The 27,314-nt window shown below is 36.8% G+C and overlaps 1 protein-coding gene across 2 annotated transcripts; it reads left to right on the top strand.

Annotated features, from left to right (window-relative positions):
• Positions 1–5,694: 5,694 nt before the first annotated feature.
• Positions 5,695–23,333, top strand: LOC131519163 (low affinity immunoglobulin epsilon Fc receptor-like). 2 transcript variants are annotated; one of them, XR_009265503.1, is made up of 9 exons: positions 5,695–6,855; positions 7,754–7,888; positions 9,646–9,778; positions 10,255–10,512; positions 12,076–12,165; positions 12,245–12,290; positions 15,330–15,928; positions 17,803–18,078; positions 23,070–23,333. XR_009265503.1 is itself a non-coding variant. In XM_058741922.1 (8 exons), exons 1-6 carry the CDS (start codon positions 6,808–6,810, stop codon positions 15,534–15,536), a joined length of 996 nt encoding a protein of 331 aa, XP_058597905.1. In that variant the 5' UTR covers positions 5,695–6,807; the 3' UTR covers positions 15,537–15,928; positions 17,803–18,078; positions 23,070–23,333. The 2 variants fall into 2 exon arrangements, 1 of the variants encoding a protein (XP_058597905.1); XM_058741922.1 differs by having other exon boundaries at positions 12,076–12,290.
• Positions 23,334–27,314: the final 3,981 nt, after the last annotated feature.

The raw sequence follows: 27,314 nt of genomic DNA, 5'->3' as shown, positions 1-27,314 counted from the left end.
TTTATTGCTATTCTTTTGGATCTTCCAATCTTCACATCATCTTTTTTCTAAATATATAAGAGGTATTTATTCTATTACTAGTACATTTTTATTTGATATGCTTTTATTTTAATATGGTTTTACATTCAGAAATATTAATTGTGTGTACATTGTTTTTCTTTCATACTTAACGACATTTTCTGTCCTAGGTCTTCATCCATTTGTGTTTTTGCTCTGTATAATTGTATATTAAGTTTTTATTCCATAATAATTATCCATATTTGCTCTACTTCCATCAGTACAGACTGTAATTCTATAGTTTCCTTGTATTTATTTCCTATTTGATTCCCTTTTTATATAATTTTTCAAAACTATAGGCTGTTTTCTATTTATTACCAGACTTAATATTTTTCTACAGTTTTATGGAATTCATGTATTTTGCATACTTCAGAGGAAAACAAAAAATTTCATGATTTTTTCCCCTGAATTCTGCATCAAAGTGCTTACAGTAACTAATCTCTCCTTCCCCTCAATTTTTAGGATGATAATCTCCTTACTTTGCTTTACACTATTTTTTCATACATCTCATGGCTTATTTTCATGTCATTTTGCTGTTCATTGATGATTAGATTATATGAGTTGCCCTTACAAGTTGAGGAATGGTAAGAATTTTACTCTCATATTTCCAGCTACAGGGCAGGATGACAAAGTCGATTTCTATTTTACTTTCCATATTCTGCCAAGCACACCCTAATTTTTCTCAACTACAAAGGTAACAGATTCCTCTACATCCTTTCATGCTTCTCTGATACCCCGAATTGTCAAAATTCATGAAAAACTACAATTGTCTTTGTTCACAACTACTGTTTTTGTTGTTCATTTTTTTTCCTTGACACTCTCCTCATCTATAATGTTTGTCTCATAATGACCACTCATAAAATATAGAAGAGTACTGCTAAAATCTATTGTTTTCTGGGAGCTCCTATCTCTCAGTAGATGCAGAAAGACCAGAAATATAGTTGGAATTGGAGAAAATTTAGCTACTTTCAAAAGACTCCGTTTTGTAACCATGTGGTTGCCAACCAGTTTCTGATGTACAAGATCCCCAAACTCTGAGTCAAGGAACAGGATATGAGAGAGAGATAAGCTCACTCCCTTCTCTTTCCTGGTAGATTTTATCTAGAATAAACAACATATTTTCTTCTGAAATCAGTTTTGTTCTCTTATACAATTTTAGTTCATGAATTTTGTTTTGTTTTTATATTTTAGAACAGTACAAACTCTGAGATTCAAATATCAACATTATACAACAGGTCTACAAATTTTTGCAAAGGAGTCTTGAGAAAATAAAATGACTCTACTATTAGGATAACACATGCTTAACCAAATGTATGTAATGTTGAACAGCATAGATTAAAATCAACATTTATTTAGCTTTAGACAAAGTCTATAGGATATAAATATATTAGACCTTGTGCTAAAAGCAGTACCTGAATACCTATACTTTTTGTAGTTATGTTCATTTCCTCAATCTGCAGTTGCTATAACTTGTATCAAATAAGATGAAATTAATTATTTAATCAATGGGTAAGGATATTCTATAGCTCTTTATGTGATTAATGGTTAGGAAAACAGCCTCTGGAACTAGGATGTCTGGGATCAATTCCCAATGATGTTACTTACTAATCCTGGGAAGGATGGGTGACTCTGCAAAGAATATCTTGCACAGAATTTAAAAATTTGAGATAACCAAGTTTGAGATGGGCAGGAATGAATGAAATGCCAGGACTTAAATGCATTTATCTCTTTCTCTGCCAACTTCATTTTCTTCTATTGCATTCCCAGGATCCCATGTGCCAACTTTGGCCACTGCAACTTTGTATATATGAACACAGCAGCTTTGATGAAACTACCTTTAATATGTTTTCCAACAAAGAGGACAGGCCATCTTTTCCCTGAGCTCTAGTTAGAAACTTCTGCCCAATGACTGCCCAAGCTTGCAATCATATTAACTGTTGGGCAAGTATTAGTTTTCTATTGCTGTGAAACAAAGTACCACAAATTTCATGTCTTGAATCCAAACATTTATTATCCGATGGTTTCTGTGAATCAGGAGTCTGGGCTCTGCTCAGGTTCTCACCAGGTTGAAGTCAAGTTGTTAGTTGGGACTGTGATCTCATCTGAAGCTGTGGGTCCTCTTTTTCCAGGCTCATTCAAGTTACTGGCACATTTAAGTTCCTTGTGATTGTAGGACTGAGATCCCTGTGTTCTGGCTGGCTGTAGGCTGGGGCACACTCTTCAGCCCCCAGGAGGCAAGGCTCATGTTCTAACCACCTGGCCCTCTCACATCATGACAACTTACTTCTTCAAAGTCAGCAGGAGAAAGTCTCTTTTGTTCTGGTACAGTGAAGTCTTGTACAAATAACATAATCATGGAAGTGATGATCTCGTCATTTTTACAGGTCCACCTCAGGGGTGGGGGTGCGGATTATACAGGGTGTGAATTCCAGGGGTGGAAATCTCAGGTGTCAACCGAGAATTGTGCAGACAGTAAAGGTTAGAGTATTGTGCCTGGACCGGCCAGGGTCATTGGCCACCTCTATGAGCTCACAGAGAGCTCCCTTATCCTCTGCTCTCCTCTAAGGAGAGACCAAAACAGTACCAGTAATTCATCTGGGTTAGAAGATTTAAGGACGGATGTTTTTATGTTGGTCTTTAACTTTTTTCTCTCATTTTTCAGGGTATAAAGATAGTGGATCTTTCCCGCTGGATATAAAGCCCTTGTAGTAAATAAGTCAGGGTTTCCTTGTCTTGCCTTTCCTGTCCCTCCAGCTAAGATAGTTTCTTCATCAAAGTGTCTCAGTAAAAATTTACTGCACTGAAGTCATTAGACATGTTAAATGTACTGATAATCTCATTTAGAAATAAATTCCCACCCATCCTGGCATACTTGTTAACAAATCTAGCAGGAAAGTCATAAACATAATGGACCAGACCTCAAATTATTTCACAACCACCCCACTCCAGAGATGAAGATCCTTTTTGTTTGGTCTCAATTCTCCATATGACATTTGTATTTTAGTTCACATCAATAAATAGAGATAAACCCAAGTTTTAATCTTGGATTCTGAAATACAGCCAATAACACTTTATTAAACATACCATTTTCACTCTAAGCAAATTTATTTGGATTAATCCAGATGATTAAATCATTCCACAAAAGATCTGTTGCAATAACCACTTTTCATTTGTATAAATAAATATGCTAAAAAGATAATACCACAAATTGGTAGGAAATTTTGCATTGTAGAAAAAGGCCAATCCTAGTTACAGAACTAAAACACCAAACTTTTTGGCATCACATTTAAGAAATAAATACAGATGAAAAACATGCTGCTAATCCATCTTTTATTTTCTTTCTCTTGTAACTCATGCCAGCAAAATAAAGCTTAGAAAATCTATAGCAACAATGGCTTTCCTTTAAATAGTGATAGAAATCTGGCTCACTTTGATTACATGTCAGCTTATAAAAGTGTTCTTTTTGTGAGAAAATTTAGAGTAAAATATCCCCTTGGAAAGAGGACATTTAAAAAGACCTGTAAGAACAGGGGACAGGAGACAAGGGAAGACAAAAACAGTACATCTAATCTATCTAGGTTAGAAGATTTAAGGAAGAATGTTTTTGTGTTGGTCTTTAATTTTTAAGCACTTTTCCATTTTAACCTCAAAACAGTATACTTTTCCACAATCTGGAATGTGACCAATCTTGCCAGTCTAAAGAGTAAATCATTAGAAAAGAAAGATTCTCACATACATCACAGACAATTCAGAAAGAGACTCTTCAGATTCAAAGCAGAACCAAGTTAGAGGAACCCTGTAAGCCATGCATTAGTTTTTCTAGAGTGACACGACTCACCTTAAAACTTATATTTGCTGTTTCAACAACATTTAAAAATATTTACAATGAGGCAAGTTCCAAACCTAGAAAAGGGAGATGACAGTTTTATAATATTCCTTCAGGAAGTATTTATTCGGAAAATATTTGTTGAGTGCTCACTATGTAATGTATCACAATTGGCTTGTGAGTAATATGAAAATCAAAGGACGTACCCCCATGGAGATTACAGTCTGATAGAGATACTAAGATGTTCACATAAATTATATAAAAAATAGAATTCAATGAGCCATGCATTAGAGGCACTAAATGCCACAGAAGCATGGAGGAGGGGGATAGATCACTTGTTAGGAAACCAGGAAAAGTTTCATGAAGAAGGTGAAATAAGAGGAAAGTATTACAGGGGAAAATGGTAACTGAAAATGTATGAAGTAAACTGAAATATTTCTGGAGGCTGTCAATGGGCACAGTAAGGAATCAGAGAGGCTGAGGAGCCATTGAAGACACTGGGAGTAGGAAAGTAACATTACCAGAACTGAATTCTAGGAAGATTCATCTGAAGACAGTTGAAAAGAGATTAAAATAGAGGAAAAACTAGAGAGAAGGAGACCTGTTCTAGATTAATCTGATAAAGACTGAAGGGATGCCAGGTATCTAGATGTGATGCTGTGGTTTATAATAAAAATATTTGGCCTTCATCCCTGTTTCCCTTGGAATTTCCTAAGTGATGGGAACCAAAAAGGTGTCTTTTGCTATTTTAATGAGGTGACTTTTGTACAAATACCAAGAATGGGGGCTGGTTGCCAGTGGGCCAACCATATGATCAGAGAGTTGGAACTTTCAGTCCCACTACCTCCAGGAAGGGGAGGAGGGCTGGAGGTTGAATCAATACCCAATGGCCCATGATTTAATCAGCAGTGCCTATGTAATGAAGCCTCCATAAAACAAACAAAAAGGATGGGGAGCTTCGGGGATGGTGAACACATGGAGATTTGGGGAGATCGAGGAGAGGGTGTGGAAGCTCCAAGTCTCTTCCCACATACCTTGCCCTTGCATCTCTTCCACGTGGCTGTTCCTGCGTTCCATCCTTTTATAATAAACTGGTAATCTAGTAAGTAAACTGGTTTCCTGAGTTCTGTGAGCCACTCTAGCTGTGCTGACAGCTCGGAACCTGGAGCCTGCTTCGCATTCTAGGTCTCCCTCTCTCTCTGCCCCTCCCTTGCTCGCAGTCTGTCTCTCTCTCTCTCTCTCTCTCTCAAAAATAAATAAACATTAAAAAATTAAAAAAAAAAACAAGAAATTAACTCAAAACTGTGTCCATTCAGGGCTGTTCACAACCTGGTCGGCTTCTGTTTCTTTTTCATGAGGCCCATGTTTCCCCGTCGCGTCCTCCTTCACCGCCTCCCCTTCCCTCCCTTCTTCCAGGCAGAGTGGAATTCTCTCCTCCACGCGCCAATGTAGCGGGACTCGCCTCCCACTTCTCTGGCTTCCCGCCGCTCACCGTTTCCATGGAGACCTTCTCTTAATTAACTCAACCTAGGGACTGGGCACGCGGGCTGCACGAAATCCGCGGGAGCGGCGAGCCGCGGCGGCTGGAAAAGCGCGAGCAGAGCGAGCGCTCGCTGAGCAAGAGCCGGGAGGAAGCTGGGAGCGCCGCCGCCAGGTGGGCTGCGGTCGCGGGCTCGCGCGCCACCTCTGCGCCTGCCCGACTGGCGCCGGCGCGCGAACCTGGCGAAGCGCGCGCGGCGGGGCGGGGCGGGCTGCGTGGGCGCCGGCCAGCTCTGGCGCCTCGACTTCAGGTGTTTGCTCTCTCCTCCTGTCCCCACCAATTTAACCATTGTTAAAACCCGGGTCCTTTCCTTTAAATACTGTTCGGCTCTCCCGCGGCCCAGAGTCGGCTCCGCGGGCTCTTTTTAAACCAGCGCGCCACGGGGCGCAGACTCACGGAATTGAATTTGAGCCGGGATTTGCACTTGAACAGGCAGCCGGGAGCGGTCTTTCCACTTTGGCTTTCTTGCTGGAGCACAAAGCCTTGGAAACTCTAGTTTACGCTGAAGAGTTGGAGGAGGGGGCGGGGATTAATACTGTAACCCCGTGATAGAACAGTTACATCAGATTGTTGAGAAAAATGAACAAGGTTAAAACCTGGCAGTTTTGTGGAGGCGTCTGGATTGGATTATTACGTATTTCTTTTTAACTGGGTTGAATTTTATCTGAGGTGAACACCTTGATAGGAACTAAAGAGGATTTTGCAGGAAGAAACTTGCTTTGCAGTGGGCTTTAGAATTGATCATAGGGACCTGTTTAAGTGATATTTTTCAGTTTTCGAAATAGATGTATTTTAAATACTAGGTGTGTTAATTTTTTTCTTTAGATCTTAAGTTGAATATAAAGTTCTCAGTTGCCTAGGGAGTCTAGATTCCTAGGAAAAGTTGCACAAGCTTTTAGATAAATGTATTTAAAAATAAATTGAGTTGAAAAGACTTGCGTGTTTTTCCCATTTCGTCAATAGTTTTGAAATATTTTTCATAACGATGGTGTTATTTTAGAGTGTGAGGAATTACTTCCAAGAAAGTGGCAATATGTAGTTGTTCTAGATTTCTATGGATTAAGATGAAAGTTTTACACAATGCGGTGCAATTTTATATAATTGCCTGATAAATCATTTTACTTCTAACACCTCCATTGTGTTTAATTATAGCAGCTTCTAGAAGCAAATTATTTTGTTATTTGTTGGAAAGTACTGGTGTTTCCAGTTTTTTTAGGTGGAGGATATTATGCAGCACTTACTTGTTAATGCCTTAACATTCAGTTGGATGAACAGTCTAACTTCAAAAGATACGACATTAGAGTGACAGACACACATCCAAAGACTGAATAGTTTAGTTTTGATGCTAAAAAAAAATACATGTTGAATATACTTTATTTTCCAGATGGAGAAATCAATTATTCTATTGCTCTGGTTACAATATGTTGTTAAGGTAAGACATCTTTGAATGTGTTTTGTTTTGAATAATTAGGTAATGGACAGGATACTGTTGCACTGAGTTTGTTTTAGAAAATGAGGGGTATGTTGAAGAGAAATAACACAAAACATTAGAGTTGGTACCTTAGACAAATTTTCTCTGCTAGATGTTCCACAAATCTGTGCAGATAGGTGGCATCTGTTTTCACTGCTTACAAATTGGGAGTAATCAATGGAGAGAGAGAGAGAGAGATCAGAATTTGGTAAAATTCATGATATAGTGAGGCATTTTAAGGTTGTTTTTGTTAGGAATTTTGTAAGTATACCATTCTTTTGAGAGCTGAAGTCTTCTTTACTTGTCGTCTAGGGAATATAAAAGGGCTCTGATCCTGCAGTCTAGCTGTTTTATCTCAGTTGCTAACATTTTCTTCATGGTATGAATGAACTGAGTCTCTAAAATAGCTCAGCCAAACATTTTGCACTCTACTCATTTTTACTGCAAGTGTGTTACCAAGAATGTCTGTGAAATATTTTAATTTTTTAGCCATTATCATCAAGGTACACAGTTGACAAACCAGGAGGGTGTGCTGTGTTTTTCCTGTGACTTTGGGTCTCTTTGTTCTCCCTGACTCCAGGAACATGGTGTTTCCTACTTTGAGAAAGATGGATCTTAAATGTCTTTGCCCTCATTTTACTTACCTTTCGTAAGTTACTTTCAAAATTACGTTTACAAATAGGGTATCCAATGGATATTACCTAATTCGTGTGTAGAAATTGATATTGTTAAAATAGTTTTCAATTATAATTTGGCATAGTTTAGGCTTAATTTTTGTAAGTTTGCTAATAAAATAATAGTAGTAACCAAGAATGTATTTTTATTTTATTTTTACAGTTACTTTTCTTTCCCATTTCAGATCGTTTGTTTCTGTTATATGCCAATGAATAATCGAACAACAACAGTTGTTATTGAATGGGATGAATTTCCTAAGGGAGGAAGTCCTGAATTTTATTTTTTAAAATATCAACTTGTTAATAATTTTGCTGAAAAAGTAAGGCATCTTTTTCTTGACTCTGATAAAAAGTCAGCATAGTGTAAATTTGTTGTGACTAAATGTTGCATCATAATAGGAATTTAATAGTTACTGAGATTTTTTTCCCCTAGTTTTATTGAGATAATAATTGACATGTAACATTGTGTAAGTTTAAGGTATACAACATAATGATTTGATATATGTACATATTGCAAAATGATTACTACAATAAGTTTAGCTGACATCCATTATCTCACATAATTACAAATGTTTTTCCTTGTGATGAGAACTGTTTGCAACTTTCAAGTACACAACAATATTGTTACCTATTATCATCCTGTTGTACATTATACCCCAGAAATTTTATCTTACAGTTGGAAGTTTGTATCTTTTGACTATCTTCACCCAGTATTCCTCCCACCCCTGCCTCTGGCAAACACCAATCTGATCCATTCGTATGTTTGGTTTTTTTAAAATTCCACATATAAGTGAGATCAGTATTTGTTTTACTGTGTCTGAATGATTTCACTTAGTGTAATGCCCTCAAGGTCCATCCATGTTTTTGCAAATGGCAGGATTTCCTACTTTTTTATAGCTGAATAATATTCCCGCGCGCACGTGTGTGTGTGCGTGTGTGTGTACCAGATTTTATTTATCCATTCATCTATCAGTGGACACTTCGGTTGTTTTCTGTATCTTAGCTATTGTAAATAATGCTGTAGTGAACATGGGGGTGCCAATATCTCTTTGGGATGGTAATCTTGTGTCCTTCCCAGAAGTGGAATTGCTGGGTCATATGGTAGTTTTATTTTTAATTTTTTGAGCACCTTCCATACTGTTTTCCACAGTAGCTGCACAAATTTGTATTCTCACCAGTAGTCCACAGGGGTTCCATTTTCTTCATATGCTTATATAGCATTTATTGTCTCTTCTTTTTGCTGATAGCTATTCTGACGGGTGCCATTCTGACATTGTGGTTTTGATTTGCATTTTTCTAATGGCTAGTGATGTTGAGTACCATTTCATATACCTATTGGACATTTGAATATCTTCTTTGGAAAAATGTCTGTTCAGATCTTTTGCCTGTTTTAACTGGATTATTTATTTGTTGTTGTTTGTTTGCTTTTTGTCATTGAGTTGTATGAGTTCCTTATGTACTTTGGATATTAATCCACTATAGATTTGTGGTTTGCAAATATTTTCTCACATTCCATAGTTTTTTTTTTATTTTGTTGAACTTTTCTTTTGCTATGCAGTTAATTGAGATTTTTTACTTTTATTTTATTAATGTATGAAATGTTAGCATTTTTTGAAATATCTTCAGTAAGTGATCAAATTAACACTCAACTTTTTCATAGGAATGATTTTTTAACTATACTATATACTATATATACTATACAGAGAGTTTATATCCTGTATACACTATATTATGTACTATACAGAGAGTAATTATTTAAATCTTCTCATGGTTCATGGGTTTGAGCCCCACATCGGGCTCTGTGCTGATGGTGCCAGGCCTGCTTGGGATTCTCTCTCCCTCTCTGTCCCTCCCCCACTCACTCTCTATCTCTCTCTCTCTCAAAATAGATAAATAAAAAATTTTTTTAAATAAATAAAATATAATTTATGTAAAAATAAGTATTTTCTGTATATGTTTACATTCTGTATGAAAAATTGCCTCTTATAAAGGAAATGTACAAAAGTCAGTCTTTTAATGAATGTACCTGAGACAGTTAACAAATACTTCACAAGCAGATGAATCTAATTATTTACAGAATGTCAAAAGCGTTCCTGCAGACCTGCAAAAACTTTCAAAGTCAGTAATATTAGAGGAAAATGAAGACTATCACATCATTCTACAGTCTGTAAAATATGGACAAATTTTAAGTGAAAAGTCATTTGAAACCCGTAAGTAATTTGTATTTTTTGTTCATCTATATTGCCTAATTATAAAAGGGAAACAATTTTATTACCAGATAATCTGAATTTTACAGTGATTAACAGGTATATGATAGTCCAAAATTGCATCATCATGTAGTGTTTTGTTTTTTAACATAATGTAAATTTCAATATTTAAAGGAAATTGTAAACTAAAGTAAGAATAAGATTTTCATTTTTGACACTTGATGTGTACTAATATGAATAGATAGGCATAGTAGAGATGTTACATGTAATCCATATTATCTACAATATTATAATGCAGATTTGTAATCTAAGTCATTCATTTTAGGTAGAGTACAAGAAACTCCCATAGAGTCTAGAAAATATTTTATAGTAGATAATATGCTTTCCTCTCATGGTGATTCTTTTGTAATATACTTCGGTATCTTGTGTTTCATTCAGTTTTATTTGAATCCAACTAATTATGGTCCTTGATTTTTTAGGTGGTTTCTCAACTAGCAATATTAAAACAAAAGCAACAAGCACGAGTGTTTCCTTTAACTGGAGTGTGCTGTCTTCCAGTGACATTTTAGTGTCAATATCTCTCAGTAATTCTACACAAATTATGGAAAATAATATTACAGCTTATGAGTGGGCTAATTTAAAACCTGCAACCTTATATGCTTTTAAATTTGAATTTAAACAATTGCATTTGGATTTTATAAATGTATTTCAGAGACTGGATGTTCAAGTAGAAACAGGTATTATCGATATTTGGTTCATTATTAATATATATCTTGTAGATAACTTGGTAGATGTATTGTTCTTTTCAAAAGTGTTCAGCCTAATATTAGCCACTGTAAACTGCTAGCAAATGAACTAACATAGTCCCTTTTTATCTAACTGTATCATCCTGACATTTGACTGATTTATTGAACAAGCTGGATTTAGCAAGCTTAAGTTAAGAGCCAACTTTATTTTCCTTCCACCACTTTTAAAAAACTGAACCAAATAGGTTCTGTTTTCCTTAACTCTGGCAATCATTGGTAGCTTTATAAGTGACTAAAGTATCTATAAATAGTCTCTGGTATTAACCAGTCTATTAAAATCCAACATAAAAATATCAATCTTTCATCCTATTTGAGACTTCTCCATTATTCATCCCACATCAGACCTGACCAAAATTTGCAATACTGCAAGGGAAGGGGAATGTATTTAATTTTTTATGGCTTCTCAGATCCATTTCCTTCCTCTACATGGTGGGAAAAGATTTAAGAAAAGAGGAGAGAGTCAGAGACAGCTAATCAGGGTGATACACTCTCTGTGATGGGCTAAGAGTCCTATTTTAATACCTTCTATAGGAATAAACTTGAACCACAATATATGTTCACAAGCGAAGTAGAGAAACATGTGAGTAGTAAGGAAAAGATAGTAAGGTAATTAAGCATCGCCTCTTCCCATCCTCCTTCTATAAAAAAAACAAGACAACAGTTTCTTCAAAACATCCTTCACACATCTTCCTAATTTCAACATTGATAAAATACCAACAAGAGTTAAAGTATAATATATACTCTCAACAGGTTGATATTTTCCTGTGTTTCTATGGTGTGCAATCTTAGAGAAAAAGACTTAAGTGTTTTTTTTGTTTTTTGTTTTTTTTTTTCAACGTTTTTTTTTTTATTTATTTTTGGGACAGAGAGAGACAGAGCATGAACAGGGGAGGGGCAGAGAGAGAGGGAGACACAGAATCGGAAACAGGCTCCAGGCTCCGAGCCATCGGCCCAGAGCCTGACGCGGGGCTCGAACTCACGGACCGCGAGATCGTGACCTGGCTGAAGTCGGACGCTTAACCGACTGCGCCACCCAGGCGCCCCTTAAGTGTTTTTTGAAAGGTGAACCCATTTGAAGCCAAGTAGCAGTGGCAGAGAGAACAGTTCTTAGCCAGTATTATATATAGTTATTGAAAATAAAAATAAACCTGAAATAAACTTAAAAAGTCTTCATAAGAGGAAGGGAAAGGAAGGGCAACCTAAAGTGACTAAAAAAAAATCTGTGGTTTTTGTTTTAATTAAGTTATAATTTGACAATAATTTTGCATAATTAATTCTTACAACTACTTAAAAACTATTTTAATTGGTAGTAATTCATTTACTACTTGACTAATAGCAACTTTAGCACTTTTGCTCATTTGGGAAAAATATAGGGAAAAGTGCACCATTAATACTATGAGGTTTTCATGATTAACTACCATAATGTTAAGAAATGTAATTATGAAATGTTATATTCCTGAATTCATCTTTCACAAAACATTTTTCTTTTGGTAGGTTCATGTTCACGAGGATGGGTAGCATTAAAAAATAGCTGTTATAAAATTAGCAAAGAGAGTATGCCGTGGGATATAGCTGAGCAACATTGTAAGTTATCCTTAAGTTCTGCACACCTTGTGGATATAAAAAATGAAGAGGAAAAAAACTTTATATTTTCACTCCTCAGGTCAAAAAATCAAATAATAATATGGACTGGTCTTAATGATTTGAAGGTAAGTATATGTAAAGAAATGCATAAAATGATAAAACTTACCCCCCCCCCTCAGTCTCTCCCTCCCACTGTTCCTTCCTTCCTTCCTTCCTTCCTTCCTTCCTTCCTTCCTTCCCCATTCAATAAATACTGAGTACTTCTTGTAAGCCAGACCCTGTTTTCTTTTTGTTTCTCTGTGTCAATCTTTCTGTCTCTCCCTCCCTGCCTATCCTCCCCCACCTCTGCCTCTCTTTAGAGCAATTTAGGTTCATAACAAAATTGAGGGGAACGTGCAGAGATTTCCCACGTACCGCCTGTCTCCACATATACATAGCCTCCCCCATCATAAGCATCCCCTACCAGAGTGGTACAGTTATTACAACTGAGGAACCTGCACTGGCACATCATAATCACCCAAAGTTCATAGTTGACATTAGGGTTCGCTCTTGGTGCTATACATCCTATGGGTTTGGATAAATGTATAATAATAGACAGTAATTATGGTATTATGCAGAATATTTTCATCACCATAAAAATCTAATGTTCTCTGCCTATTTGTCTCTTCCCACCCCCTTCAATCTCTTTTGTAGGCATCTATTTCTTTATGTAGGGTTGCTTTAATTTTGGTCTTCCCTAGACCTGTCTTAAATGTTGGTGATTTCATCCGTTTCTTCAGTTATTTACCACCTAGCCCAATTGTTCTTAAATATTTACCCAGCCCACTTGTCTCTTATGAGCTCCAGACATTTATCTAATTTTCTTCTGATTATTGCTTCTGGAATTTTCCACAGACACTTTAACAATTCCCAGACCGTCATGTCATCTCCTCACCAACCTGCTCCACTTCCTCTATTTATCACCTCCATGAACAATACAGTAATGTGAACCTGAAAATATGGAAGATTTGTTCATTTTATTTCTTTTACTTACAACATGCAGGTTTATGAAATTTAATTTTACTAAAAGAGATGTGGAAAGATCTGAAGATTTTACTCAATACTGGTGAGATAAGGAAGGTGTGACATTTTCTCAAACGTTATCACTATGGACTATCTCATGAAATTTCATTTTTGTCAGCTTTGTGTGGGAAAATCCAAGACCTAGCACACTTCTGTCTAGTCTGTATTTTCTTCTTGATGATCCATTTTTTAAAAAATTTCCTGCCATTCAAAAATAAATCTGTTCCCCATGGCATAGCCTGGCATGTAGTGACCCAAAGCAAATCCTATCAGTTTGATACCAATTTTTCTGTGAAACTTGGCATAAGCTTGGGGAAAGCTATTGACAGTCTTTAATTACATTTTCATCTTTCTCTTTTTGAGCCTCCTTTATCTTTTCATGGACAGTGGATGAAGCTCTAATAGAGATTCCTCAAACTGCAGTTCATCTCTGACATCTTGCAAGCCTGCCTCCCAGCATGCCAGTCTCTTTTCAAGCAGACCAGTTAGTGTACATATAGTTGTTTCCTGCTGTTAGCATGATTGTTATAAACTGTTAAATTAGAATGTACTCTTCTAGTAGTTCTGGTTACTGGTTTCTGTTATAAGGTCCAGGTCATATGGTCATGATACCAAAGTGAGGATTCCCAAGGCACCGTCATGGTCACTGTGTATTCAAAGGGGTCTAAGACAGTCACTGCTTTTACGATACTTAAAAATAATTTAGGAGGTAAATGAAACATCAAGGTAACTATTAAGAAGAACTTCCTGGGGCGCCTGGGTGGCGCAGTCGGTTAAGCGTCCGACTTCAGCCAGGTCACGATCTCGCGGTCCGTGAGTTCGAGCCCCGCGTCGGGCTCTGGGCTGACGGCTCGGAGCCTGGAGCCTGTTTCCGATTCTGTGTCTCCCTCTCTCTCTGCCCCTCCCCCGTTCATGCTCTGTCTCTCTCTGTCTCAAAAATAAAAAAAATAAAAAAAAATAAAAAAAAAAAGAAGAACTTCCTTTATACTAATAGCTGAGTCATATAATGTCTCCAAAGTGCTAAGTACCATGCTATATGCTTTTCTTGTATGACATGTGAGGAAACTGGTGCCCAGGGAGGTTAACTTGCCCATGTGGAATGCATCAGAGTCTGCTCTTAACCATTATATTTTAACCTCTGCATCAAGCTGGTCTCTTGAGGTTAACCATCAAAGTCACCTGCAGGGTTATAAGCCTGTGACAGGTAGAGAAATTAATCTCCCCATCCACTCATGCTGAATAAGTGTGAATTTGTTACTGGACGTGGAGGATAAAGACTGTGTCTTGTTCATCGCGTTCCCAGCTTCCAGTTAGAGGCTGGCATTTCACAGGAATATAAAGGCTAATAGTTCTAAATTCCAATCTAGAAAGTTTATATTGGTAACTCTTATTTTGTCCTCACAACAACTTTATGAGGTAGGCACTATCATTCTCCTTTATAGGTAAGGAAAATGGAGTTCAGAAGAATCCTGGTCACATTGCTGACAAATGGCCGTGCCAGGCTTTGAATCTGTGTCAGTCTGACCAACACTGTGCCCTAACCTCTGAAGCATACTGCCTCTGAGCCTCTGACTGTTTTCAAAACTGCTGTGCTATATATTCAATGAAGCATTGAAATAAATTTTTTTATTGAAAAATTTATTGAAAAATAATTTTTTCAAGGAAACAGTATTCCTCCATTCTGTTAGGTGGAATTGGAACGTATTAACATCTCTTATATGTGAGAATTGAGGTCAGTGATGGTCACCAGTGACATCCCTTAGCAGAAAGGTGTCGGCAACCTCCACCGACACATGTGACTTATGTGATGACTTGAAGTAAAGTAACTAACAGCTAATGAATAACGGTCTGTCCCTTCACATGCACTGCCTCTTTAATCCTCGGATAACTTAAGATGCAAGTAATATTATGATACCCACTTTTTTTGGATGAGAAAATAAAGGTGTAATGTGAAATTCAGCAGTTTGCCTGAAGACATATGGCTAATGAATGAATAAAAGTGAACTCTGTCTCTAGCTCAGAATAACTCACAAAGGAGAAGTATTTGAAGATATGACACTTTTCCTTCAAATTGGCTTATTAATTTGTATATCTTATTTCAGAAAGAAGGTCATCTCACATGGATAGATGGATCATCTTTTGGCCTTAAGAAAAATGAAATCTTTTCTTTTCCACTGCTACCCAAGAATGAAACAGATTGCTACATTTTACAGCAAAATGCAACTGGATCAAACTATTTCTTTACAAGATTTTTCTGTTATGTTCCACTGCCATATATTTGCAAATATGAGTGTAATTATTTTTATTGATATTCTCATATCGTGTATCTCCCTTTTATTATTTTAAAGATAGAATTATGATTTCTAGTTACAAATAATGCTCCTATTTTTTTCAGCACTTTCTCTGCAGGAAAACCTTTCAATCTATATAAAGGATATCGGAACAACTGAAGTTGTATTTGGTTGGCATAATTCGAATGGTTGGAATAATTTGGATAAGTGGCTAAAACTGGGGTATAAAATTATTATTAAATATTATTTAGATTATACAGAAGAGCAACATTTTGACAGCATATCCCCAAATGCTACAGAAAAAACAATTACCCAATTGTGTCCTGGCCATGTTTACAGATTTTTACTCTTTGCAATAAATGAATGGGAGGCAAAAACTATGTTAACTTCAGTATTCGTTGTTGAAACACGTAAGTCACAAAACATCTGAAAGTATGATTTTTCAAATATTGAATATTATAATTAGCAGATATTTCCTGAAGGTCTGGTATTTTCTCATAACATTCTGGGCATACCTATATCTTTAGCCATTTTAAATTACAATGAATGTATTTATATCTTTGGTTTTTCTATTCAACTATAAACGCATAAGGGCAGGAACTATATCTGTTTGTCTTATAGCACCAATTAGACTGGTGCCCAGCCCACAGTGGATAATTAATACATTTTTGTGGAACTTACATTTTGATATGTGCTAAGAGCAGGAGATAAACAGGTATGCATTCTGGATTTGGGGAGGCTTATTACAATGAAGAGAATTTGTAAGGTGTAAAAGTAAAAGCAAGCAAATGGTAGCAAACTGTTGCAAAATATAATGGCCTAATTCCTAGTCAGTGGGACATTTAAGAAATGCTTTCTAGAATGCAGAAGATGGGTAACAGGAAGGCACAAGGAAATAAGAGACTTAGATTCAAACTTGAAGGAAGAAAAGCACCTTGTGAGCAAAAGTGTGGAGATATGAGTTTGTGGGAAAAGAATAGTGTATGTAGTGTGATTGGAGAAGATTTTCTCAGGCATCAGGGTAAATCAGTTTGTGTCGAAAGTGGTACCAGATTTGGGAGGGCTGGTAGTGTTAGTCTCAGATGATTGGACTTGACCTCAGAAGCATTGGAAATCCAAAAAGAAAAAAAAAATTTTAATTAAAAAAAGAGGGGGAGGGTGCGGCGCCTGGGTGGCTTAGTTGGTTAAGTGTCTGACTTCAGCTCAGGTCATGGTCTTGCGGTCTGTGAGTTTGAGCCCTGTGTCAGGCTCTGTGCAGACAGCTGAGAGCCTGGAGCCTGCTTTGGATTCCGTGTCTCCCACCCTCTCTGCCTCTCCCCTTCTCATGTTCTCTCTCTCTCTCTCAAAAATAAATAAACGTTAAAAAATTTTTTAAAAGCATTGGAAATCTGTTAAGACTATAGTTTCTAAGACTTGCTATACCTTTTACAAAACACTTTTAGTGCATAATCTCTCAAAGGTCATACCTCAACCCTGGAGTAGCTATGTAGAAATGAGAAAACTGAGCTTCAGAAAGGTTAAGTAAACTGACCAGAGGAACATGCTTTGTTAAACCATACAGGAACCCAGATGGTGTCATTTAAAGTCTTCAGCTATTATTTCTAAAGTAAGAATCAAGAAGAACGTGTGTACGTGTGTGTGCGCACGTGCGCGCGCGCACGCATGTGCGTGCATGTTGGGAAGATGGGGTGCATACGAGTTTGAAGCTGATATGCACAAGGTGCTTTTTAAAGAAAATTAATCTGGAAGGATTAATTAGGAAAACTGTTGCCTGGCACTGGGTGAAATGGTTTGGAGTGGGGAAATATTTCTGTAAGAGGATGAATGTCTGAGTTCTAGTGATGATGGGAATGAAGAACACATAGAATGAAGTCCCTGCTGTTTAGTTTGACAAGACAGAAGAGTTAAAAGACACATAAGATGTGATCATGGAATGCTAGAAATGCCATTTTGGTAGTGTTTGTAATAAAAATAATGGTTGAACCAGTTGCATGTGTTAAACATTTTGCCAACTGCTCTACATTCCTTATTTAATCTTCATAATAATTTTACAAGACAGCTACTACTATAATTCCCATTTACAGTCAAGAAAATGGAGGCTCTGAGACAGTAAATAATTTACTCAGGGAGTAGAGACTTGCATTGGAAAAGCCAGGACTCAAATCCAGTTTTCCTTTTCTCTCTAGACTAGAGTAGTAGGGAAGTAGTGAGAGGTGAGAGATTACTCTGACAAACCATATCACTAATATGATGTATTTTTTTCTGATTTTTTAAAATCTCCTAGGCCCATTATCAGCTCAAAATGTCACAGTTATTCATGTGACTCCAACAGAAATATTTTTACACTGGAATCCCCCAGATCTTGTATCTTTTCACCATTATCTTGTGACGATTTTGGATGTTGAAAACAATAAATCCGAAGAGGTGTTTATTGAAAAACTCAACACATCAATGAGAATTGGAGATCTCAAACCTTTCCATCAGTATCTGATATATCTATTCAGTGTAGCAGAAAGAGGAACTCTAAGCTGCTCTGAGAGACCTATTTCAGCTGTGACAGGTAAGCACTGACTAATTTTGCCTTAAAAAAAAAATATATATATATACACATGTATATGTATATATATATGTATACACTTCATATTTTGAAATTCATATTTGCTGAAATTATACTGATCCTTCATTGATATGAATACTCACAGTTAAACATTTGAGTGTTGAATCAAAATTAAGCATAGATTCTAAATACTAAGTTCATTTAGATTTATATGAACTCTTTAAGCATCTGCATTGTTCCTACCAGAGTTCCCAGAAGACATATTTATTATAATAGCCTTGTCTGGAAAAGAAATTATCATTAAACATGAAGATTAGTTCATCCAGTTCTCTTTAATAACACTATATCCGATAAATAGGTCTGCAAATGTAGTTTTACTTGATTCTTCTTTTCTCACACAGTGTGATGAATTGACCTCTAGGGGGCAGTCTCATCCCAGGACTTTTGGCCAATGTATTTCTAGTAATTCACCTCCACATGGCAGTTTTGAATTCTTGTCTAGAACATGATCATTAACGTAATCTATCTTTTAATTAAGCAATATATTTACCCCCTTAAGTATAAGTCAACTTTTTTTAAGATAAATACTATTGTATGAAACAATTCATAACTAAGTAGGTTTTGGAGAATATCCCTGTGGGTGTAATTGTTTTGTTTGTGTGTGTGTATTTAACACGCCTATATGCAAAGTTCTTTGGCTGAAATTCCCAATAAAATCACAGCAGCTAAAATGTACACTAGAGCTGAGGTAGCAGGAATGCAAAACATGCATAGCCATAGTTAATTAACCTTCTCATGCTCACTGGGAATACTTGGGATACTTTGAAAATAAGAACAAAAGATACTACTTAATGCTTACTAAATGCAAATACTTAAATACATGTATTCAATGTTGTAAATCCTAAGCAAAAGCATTTTTCCAAGCGGATGGTAGAGAGCTGATGTTTTTTTCTTCGCTGAGCTCAGACAAAGCACCCTTCAATGGATAAATGCTTGGTTGAATCTTTTACACTTACAGAGATGCTTTCTTTTTCTTTTTCTTTTTTCTTTTTTTTTATCATGTAAGTTTCAGGTGTAAAGCATTATAATTCAACATCTGTATACAGTACAAAGTAACCACCCTCAAAGTTCTAGTTACCATTCATCATGTTACAAATGACTCCCTTCACCCCTTTTGCCCACTCTCCAGCCCCAATCCCCTCTGGTAATGATAGATCTCTTCTCTGTAAAATGCTTCCATTTTTTTAAGGGAGGACAAAAACATTTATTTTTAGTTGATTTTTGGAGGGAGAAGTGCCTGAAAGTGGGAGGGAGGGGAGAGGGAGAGAGACCTAGAGAAACTTAACTGGGCTCCACACTCAGCATGGAGCCCTATGCAGGGCTTGCCCCCATGACCCTGGGATCATGAGCTGAGCCAAAATCAAGAGTCAGATGCTCAACTGACTGAGCCACCCAGGCACTCCAAAATGCTTCCATTTTTTAAATATTCATTTATTTTTGAAAGAGAGAGATAGACAGAGTGGGAGTGGGAGAGGAGCAGAGAGACAGGGAGACACAGAATCTGAAGCAGGCTTCAGGCTCTGAGCTGTCAGCACGGAGCCCCACACACATCTCTAACCCATGAACTGTGAGATCATGACCTGAGCAGAAGTTGGACGCTTAACCAACTGAGCCCCACAGGCACCCCAAAGTGCTTCCAAATTTAACTGACAGGGAGACTAGGAGGATTTCTCACAGATCATTAATTTCGAACCTAAATTAAAATCTCCCATGGCATGTACCTATTTAATAGAGGAACAAGAGAAAGGTACATGTGTCTGCACTTTTAATTTTGGGGTTATTTGCTGTGCATATTAACTGTAAGCTGACGTGACACAGCAGTGCAAATGTAGGTATTGGTATTCCAGTGCTCTTTTACTCTCCTAAGGTTGAGGCAATATTCTTTTTTCGTTCATTATTCACTCAAATTAATTTTTAGAATCAGGAACCACAACAGGTACTAGAGATGCAAAGAGGAGTAAAACCTGACCTCTGCCTTCAAACGGCTTACATGCTAATAGAATAAGACAAATAAATTGAGAAACAGTGCTGATGCTGTATTATAGTTGCTACTACAGGGGTTATGCTCCGGGTACTATGGGAGCATAGAGATGGATCAATTCACCCAGAAGTTCTTCTGGCAGAGTCATGTGCTGTGTTGTGAGGAAGAGTAGGAGTTAGCGGGGAGGGGGGGTGGGGGTTGTCAAGAGGATGCTGCAAGCAGGGCAGATAGCAAGTGCACAGGCAGAGAGGACTAAAGAAGAGGAATCTATCTAGCCATACCTGGGAAAGCCAGATAAGGCTTTTAGAAAGGAATGGCATTAGAACATTAGCAAATTATACGTTGTTTGGCAAGGCTGGAGTACAGGGGGCATGTGGAGAGTCTAGAAAATGTAAGCTAGGCACGGAACATGAAGAACCTTCATACGTATGAAGGAGTATATTTTATTCAGTAAAATTCAGCTTTTGGGGGGTCATGGAGACTTTTGAGGACATGGAAAAATTAACAGACCCTCTCCCATAAAAATGCACATGGATGCAAGAAAATTCTGTCAGTAAATACAGGGGAATCGCAGATTCACCAAATCTCATCATTTCCTCAATCTCTGCTTATGTAATGAAATGCAGTAGATTTCATCTCAGTCCTCCACTGAAGGAAGTATTTTAAGTTTTGTAATTATACAAGAAAAAAGTTCTGAAGTTGTTTCACCCTGGATTCTAGGGGGAAGTTTTTCTAATTGGATTATTGTAGCATTCTCTGATACTTAAAATGTGGTGTTTTATTGTGTTGATAAAGAAATGAAGCTCAAATAAAAAATCCAATTATAGTTTCTGGGAACAAAGTAATTATGAAAATCATAGAGAATTCCTTAAATATTATTTGAACTACCGAACAGTTTAAAATTACATAATTATTCTTGGACATGATTGACCTTTGTGTTGATGAACTATTAAAATTTAGGGAAGAATATAATGCAGAACAAACAAGACCAAAAGGAGGGAATTACTATTTCTAGAGAATTGTATTAAAAATCACAAGGCTTGATAAATAAATTGTGTAAGGAGGAAGCCAAAGTATTTTTGTCAGTTATTATGATAGAATATCTGATGACATTCTACAAGAATGGCAGGCACAACCTGATACTGTCCTTTCTATTTCCAAATGAGTGCCATACCTTTCAGAAATTAGAGGAGTAATATAAAATTCTAGCCATTTTTGTGATAAATACCAGTGCCAAGCTAAAAGCATCTATATGTTAATGACTCCCAAGTTTGTATCTTTAGCCCCAGGCCTTTCTTCTGAACTTCAGACCTAAATATGTTTATTCAGTAATATATCTCATTTAGATCTCTGATAGACATCTTAAATTCAACATGTCCAAAATGGAATGGAATGGAATTACAGATGTTTCCATCCAAATCTGCCTATAGTCCTCTCAGGTCAATTCATGGCCATTTCTTTCATCCAGTTGTTTAGGTCAAAAACGTTGAAGGTATCACTGACTCTTCTGTTTTTCTTACAGCCTACACCCAATCTGTCAGGATAACCAGTTGTTTTCATCTTTGCAATAAATCTAGAATTCCAATACTTGCCACTGCTTCCCTTAGGCCTGTGGTCATCCTTGCCACCCTCTCTGCCAAGAGTACTGGCTTGCTTCTCTGTTTCTACCATTGACCCTCTCTATTATTAACATAATAGCCCAAGTGATTCTTTAAAATTTAGGAGAGATCATGCTTCTGTATATCACTGTAGTTGCTACCTGCTTTGTTCAAAGTGAAAGCCTGTGAAGCCTTCTGTTTTTTTGTTTTTGTTTTTGCTTTTTTTTTTCCTTCCTGGAAAACTCTTTTTTTTATTTTTTATAAAAAAATTTGTTTTTATGTTTATTTATTTTTGAGAGAGAGAGACAGAGTGCAGGCAGGGGAGGGGCAGAGAGTGGGGGGACACAGAATCCAAAGCAGGCTTCAGGCTCTGAGCTGTCAGCATAGAGCCCGATGCAGGGCTTGAACTCACAAACCGTGAGATCATGACCTGAGCTGAAGTGGGAGGCTTAACCAACTGAGCTACCCAGGTGCCCCTTGGAAAACTCTTCTTTCAGATATGGCATGGCTAACTTTGTTAACCTCCTTCACCCGCTGTGCTGAAAATCTCATCTTTTCTTTTTTAATTTTTTAATGTTTATTTTTGAGAGAGAGAGAGAGAGACAGAGCACAAACAGGGGAGGGGCAGAGAGAGAGGGAGACACAGAATCTGAAGCAGGCTCCAGGCTCTGAGCTGTCAGTACAGAACCCAATGTGGGGCTTGAACTCACTAGCAGTGAGATCATGACCTGAACCGAAGTTGGACACTTAACTGACTGAGCCACCCAGGCACCCCAAAATCTTATCTTTTCAAAGACACCTGCCCTGGATTCCCTATTTAATACCACAACTTCCTCCCTACAGCCACTACACTCCTGTTCTCGCTAACCTTACCTTACTTTTTCTTTTTTACCTTAGCACTATCATATCTAATGTACTATATAATATACACTTTGGTATATGATTGTTTACTGTCTATTTTCCGCCCATTAGAATATGAACTCCATAAGGCAGTGACCTTTGTTTTTTGTTGATGTACTCTACATGCTGAGATGGGTGCCTATGCACATTTGATGAAAAAATGAATAATTTTGGCAATGGGAACATTACTCTGATGGCACCCTTAAAATCTGAAGAATTTGCTAGATACTTTTTAGTTTCCCTTGATGTATAATGTGCTTAATCTTATTGACAAATCTTGCATACTAATAACAAGACACATTTTTCTCTAAAATTGAGTTTCAAGACAGTGATATAGGGATTTGCTAAATTTACTTTAACCATTAACTAATATTGGGTTAAGACATTTTTACAACAGCAAGAGTAATGTTAACAATAAACTAAGATAAGTGTATCTATTTATCTGTTTCTCTAAGGTATTAATCCTCCTCAGAAAGTTCATGCTAAACCTGAAGATGTGGGAGAGGACAGTATAATTCTTCACTGGGAACTCCCACAAGATGGCCATGAGGTCTACATTCAAATCAAACCCATATCAGATGCAAGAGAAGCCAGGAAGCTTTTTGTAAAAGATGCTAATAGATTCAAGATTGATAATTTAACCCCTGGAATGACATATGACATTGGAATGGCAACAATGATGAATGGGAACTTGAGTGAGCTGGTAACTATTCAACAAACTCTAAGTGAGAATCAAATATTTTTCATTCATAACAGATATTTGCTGATTTGGGAGTATTGTAAAATATTCCCCTACACATCCTTCTGGTGGCAGGTTTTACCCTTGTAAATAGATTGTAGGCGTGTTTGTCTGATGGTAGCCTCAGGACCTGGAGCAGTTTGTATTTCTTTTCTCCTGAAAATGCTTAATGCTTAAATAAAGGCAGCATTGTCTATGACTAAGAACTTGACCCTAAAGCCACACTACCTCGGTTTATCTGGGTTGAACTATTTGAGTGACCCTGGGCAATGTACTCAACCTATTTATGCCTTAGTTTCTCTCTACATTTGTAAAGAGGAAGAAAATAATAGTCTGTATTTTATGGGTTTTCCTGAGACTAGCTGATTTAATAAAGGGAAGGACTTAGAACAGTGCCTATAGCTATAGGCTATATAAACATATAGCTATATAAATGTTTGTAATTATTATTGAATCAACAAAGGCCTGCTGTTGTAGAACACTGACATAAAATATTGACAGTATTTATAGGTTTAGGACCAAACCAATGACAGAAATCTATGTTCTTTCTCAAATACGATTAATTCACTCAATAGATAATCATTGAAAAATCTGTTAAGGAGGGAGAATGAAAAGAAATGGGAAATAAATAAATCATATTTATGGATATTTATAAATTGTGATAAACATTAGGAGGGAAAAAAAGCAGAGTGATGTGATAGAGAGTAACTGAAGAGGGGTGGATGGTTCTAGTGTAGATAGACTGTAATGGGAGCTGTATTTGAATGGAGGCCTAATGGATGAGAAGGAGCCAGAGTGTAATAAGATGGAGAAAGGGTACTTTAGGCCTGAACACCTAGCATAAAGGCACAAAGCCCAAAAAACAGGAAAAAGCTTGGTATATCTGAGAACAAAAAGGCCTGCTACATGGTGTCTAATGAAGAGGGAGAAGGGGAATAAGAAGTGATATTGGAGAAGTATGCAGGGGTTAGATCACATAGAACTTGTAGGCTATGCCTTTTTTTCTTTTAATTTATTTTTTTAATGTTTACTTTTGAGAGAGAGAGAATGAGGGTGAGTGGGGGCGGGGCTGAGAGAGAGAGGGAGACACAGAATTGAATCAGGCTCCAGGCTCAGTTGTCAGCACAGAGCCTACCATGGGGCTCAAACTCACCATCAGGGAGATCATGACCTGAGCTGAAGTCAGATGCTTAACCCAGTGAGCCACCCAGGCACCCCTAGGCTGTGCTTTTGAGTTTGTTTTGAGGGCAGTGGGAAGCCATTGAGAGTTTTTATGCAGGCAAGTTGATGATGTGACCTATGTTACAAAAATTTCCCTCTGACTCTGTGCAAAGAATGATTTTTAAAGTGGCAGGGATGGAAGTAGGGCAGCTGGGTAAGAGTTTTGTGGAATTTAGGCAAAAGATTATGGTGGACAAGAAAGGGAAAGTGCAGATAAAGTAATAGATATATTTTATATTACGGAAGTAGGAAGTCTGAGCTGGTGATAGAGTGCATGTGAGGAGTATAAAGGAAGGGAGACACTTTGGGTTTTGACTTGACTGATTTGAGTAAATAGAGGTAACTATGAGGAAGGAATGAATATTGGACCTCACAGAACTTTTTGGCTAATAATAAGGCAGGCTGATGGAAAAAATGAATTGGTCCAAAAAATTATGTTTGAGCAGTATGTATGTACACTCAGTCAATGTAGAATCTTCCCATTTTGTCCTCCAAAGACTAAAACTAAATTTGTATATAACTTTCATATTTAAATTTCTAAGGAAACATACCTGAAGATAATTATCATAGGAAAAAATTAAAAGAAAACACATGAAAAAGAGATATTGCTAAAAAAATTATTTCATGCCCATCAACCCCTAAAATTTTATCAGCAGAATGGAAGTATGGAAATTAAAATGCATAGATAGGAAATAAACTGTAACCAATTATTAGCAGTATGAGGTTAGAGTGCCCCCACATCATCTAGGTGCTAAGTTTTCTCTCTAAAAATTTAGATTATTGAATACATTTTTAAATCAACTTCCAGCTCTAAAATCCTATTTTTCTTTGACTCCATGGAACTTGGCATATTTCAATCCCTCTTCCATCTCAAATATAAAAATTTTATCTCCATTTCTAGATATAATGAGCTTTTTAAAATTTTTACTCAGCTTTATATCTCCATGTCTAAGCACAGTTCTTGACTCTGTTTAATTCAAACACTTCTTTGCAAAACTGCTCTTCTACATGGATGCTGAAACATGATTAACATATATACATCCCAGGAAAAAGTACAGAATTTGAGGATTTGAAGTTAGGACAGAGATCATCTTACCAATGCCTCACCTGATAGGCAATTGCTAGCATCGTGCCTCTGATCATTTTGTAATAAATCCCTGTAATTTTCCTCTATTAGAAGGCCATGTCTGTTTTCCAGAGTTTCCAGAGCAAACTACTCCCTAATTCCCATGAAAGGACATCAGTTGCTTGGAAATAGCCATTAGGTGTTCCTAGTGTATATAGAGTCTTCCTTTCTGGTGAATTATCTTTAGTTCCTTCAAGCATTTCACTATTTCTTATAATTCCATAGGCTTTTCTAGTCATTTATTAACCTTGGTAAGCACTATTAGCATCATCAGATTATTTATCATTCATCATTTTTACTTGTCTCAGATGATGAAACAAATATTAACCTATCCCAATGTGCAAACATAGAAATTCTTTCCCTGCATTGTTTGTTGATAACTATTATTTACCACATCCTATTTCTTTTCCATACACATTGAGACAGTCAAGCACAATAGGACATTTACCTTTTAATGACATTTTGTAGACATGTAGAAGAAAAAAAATTTACATGTTCATTGATATCCCTTTTCCCTTTGAAACATATCTATCCATCTCTCTAAATTATCCTAAAAATAACTAGCAAAACTCGATTTCCAGTTATTATTGTGCCACACTTGAACTGTAATATATGACCTTTGGGTGAAGGCGGTGCTTATGAGTGCAGACCATCGAACTAGATTGCCTGGGTTGGAATTCCAGCTCCATGATTATCAGCTTACATCCATTAGGAAGTCACACAACCTTTAATGGCCATCAGTTTCCCTCTCTCTAAAATGGGAATGATAATAATCTTATCTACATGTGAAATTAATATAATTTAAGGGTTCAGACACCAAGCAAGCACTGTGAGAGTGTTTGAGGTTATAATTTTTATTTCTCAATAGAATTGGACTAGTGACTTTGAGGAGTGATGACCATTCCTGGTATTTCAACCACAGGAAAGTCCTTTCGGTTATCTCTGCAGTTTCTCTTTGTTGGCAGAATTAACTGTACTCAAGTTTTCTTGAGGGAAGAAGAGCTGGTGTTTGAGTTTCCTTTTTTTCCTCTCAGTATAGAAGAATCAATTTCAAGATAGACTGGGAAACTCTGAGACCTCATTGTCCCTTGCCTATAATAAAAGCCTTTGAATTTTTGGCCTTGTGTTTATCTTATATTGAAAAAACCTCATACAGCCCTCAATGCTACCACTTCTTTTGAAAAAGCTCTTTCAGGAAAATGGGTAGGGATAAAGGTCACAGTCTTTACTCATTATTCATAAATATTTCATTTATTTTTTTTTATGTGAAACCTCTCACTTGAGTTTCCAGAGATTCAGGATAGATATTTGAAGAGAAAGAACTTTGTCCTGTTCTATACCTTTCCAGCCTTTGTGTTCATCTGTTTTAATGTGGCATATATTGATGCCATTGGTCTCATTTCCCTGAACAAGTGGAACTGATGGAAAACCCCATATTTACCCACTATAGAGAATGTCACAGACTCCATACACTTTTGGAAACTGAATTAGACAATGCCTATTTAAAGCATTGTCTCTGCTTAGAAAATACCTTCAGCACCCAGGAACATGGGAGTGCACTGTTTCCATGACTATGCTGGCCACTCATTTCCAATCTCCAGATGTTTAATTTCT

This window comes from Neofelis nebulosa, chromosome 8, assembly GCF_028018385.1.
Source record: "Neofelis nebulosa isolate mNeoNeb1 chromosome 8, mNeoNeb1.pri, whole genome shotgun sequence".
Taxonomy (NCBI): Eukaryota; Metazoa; Chordata; class Mammalia; order Carnivora; family Felidae; genus Neofelis; species Neofelis nebulosa.
This window is presented reverse-complemented; position numbering and strand designations above follow the sequence as displayed.

Bases quoted from the DNA above. Each gene is read 5' to 3' on its own strand.
- LOC131519163 (XM_058741922.1), top strand. From the start codon at position 6,808: ATGGAGAAATCAATTATTCTATTGCTCTGGTTACAATATGTTGTTAAG. The intron at 6,856-7,753 runs GTAAGACATCTT...TTCCCATTTCAG, and splicing joins GGTTACAATATGTTGTTAAG to ATCGTTTGTTTCTGTTATAT. The intron at 7,889-9,645 runs GTAAGGCATCTT...AATTATTTACAG, and splicing joins TTAATAATTTTGCTGAAAAA to AATGTCAAAAGCGTTCCTGC.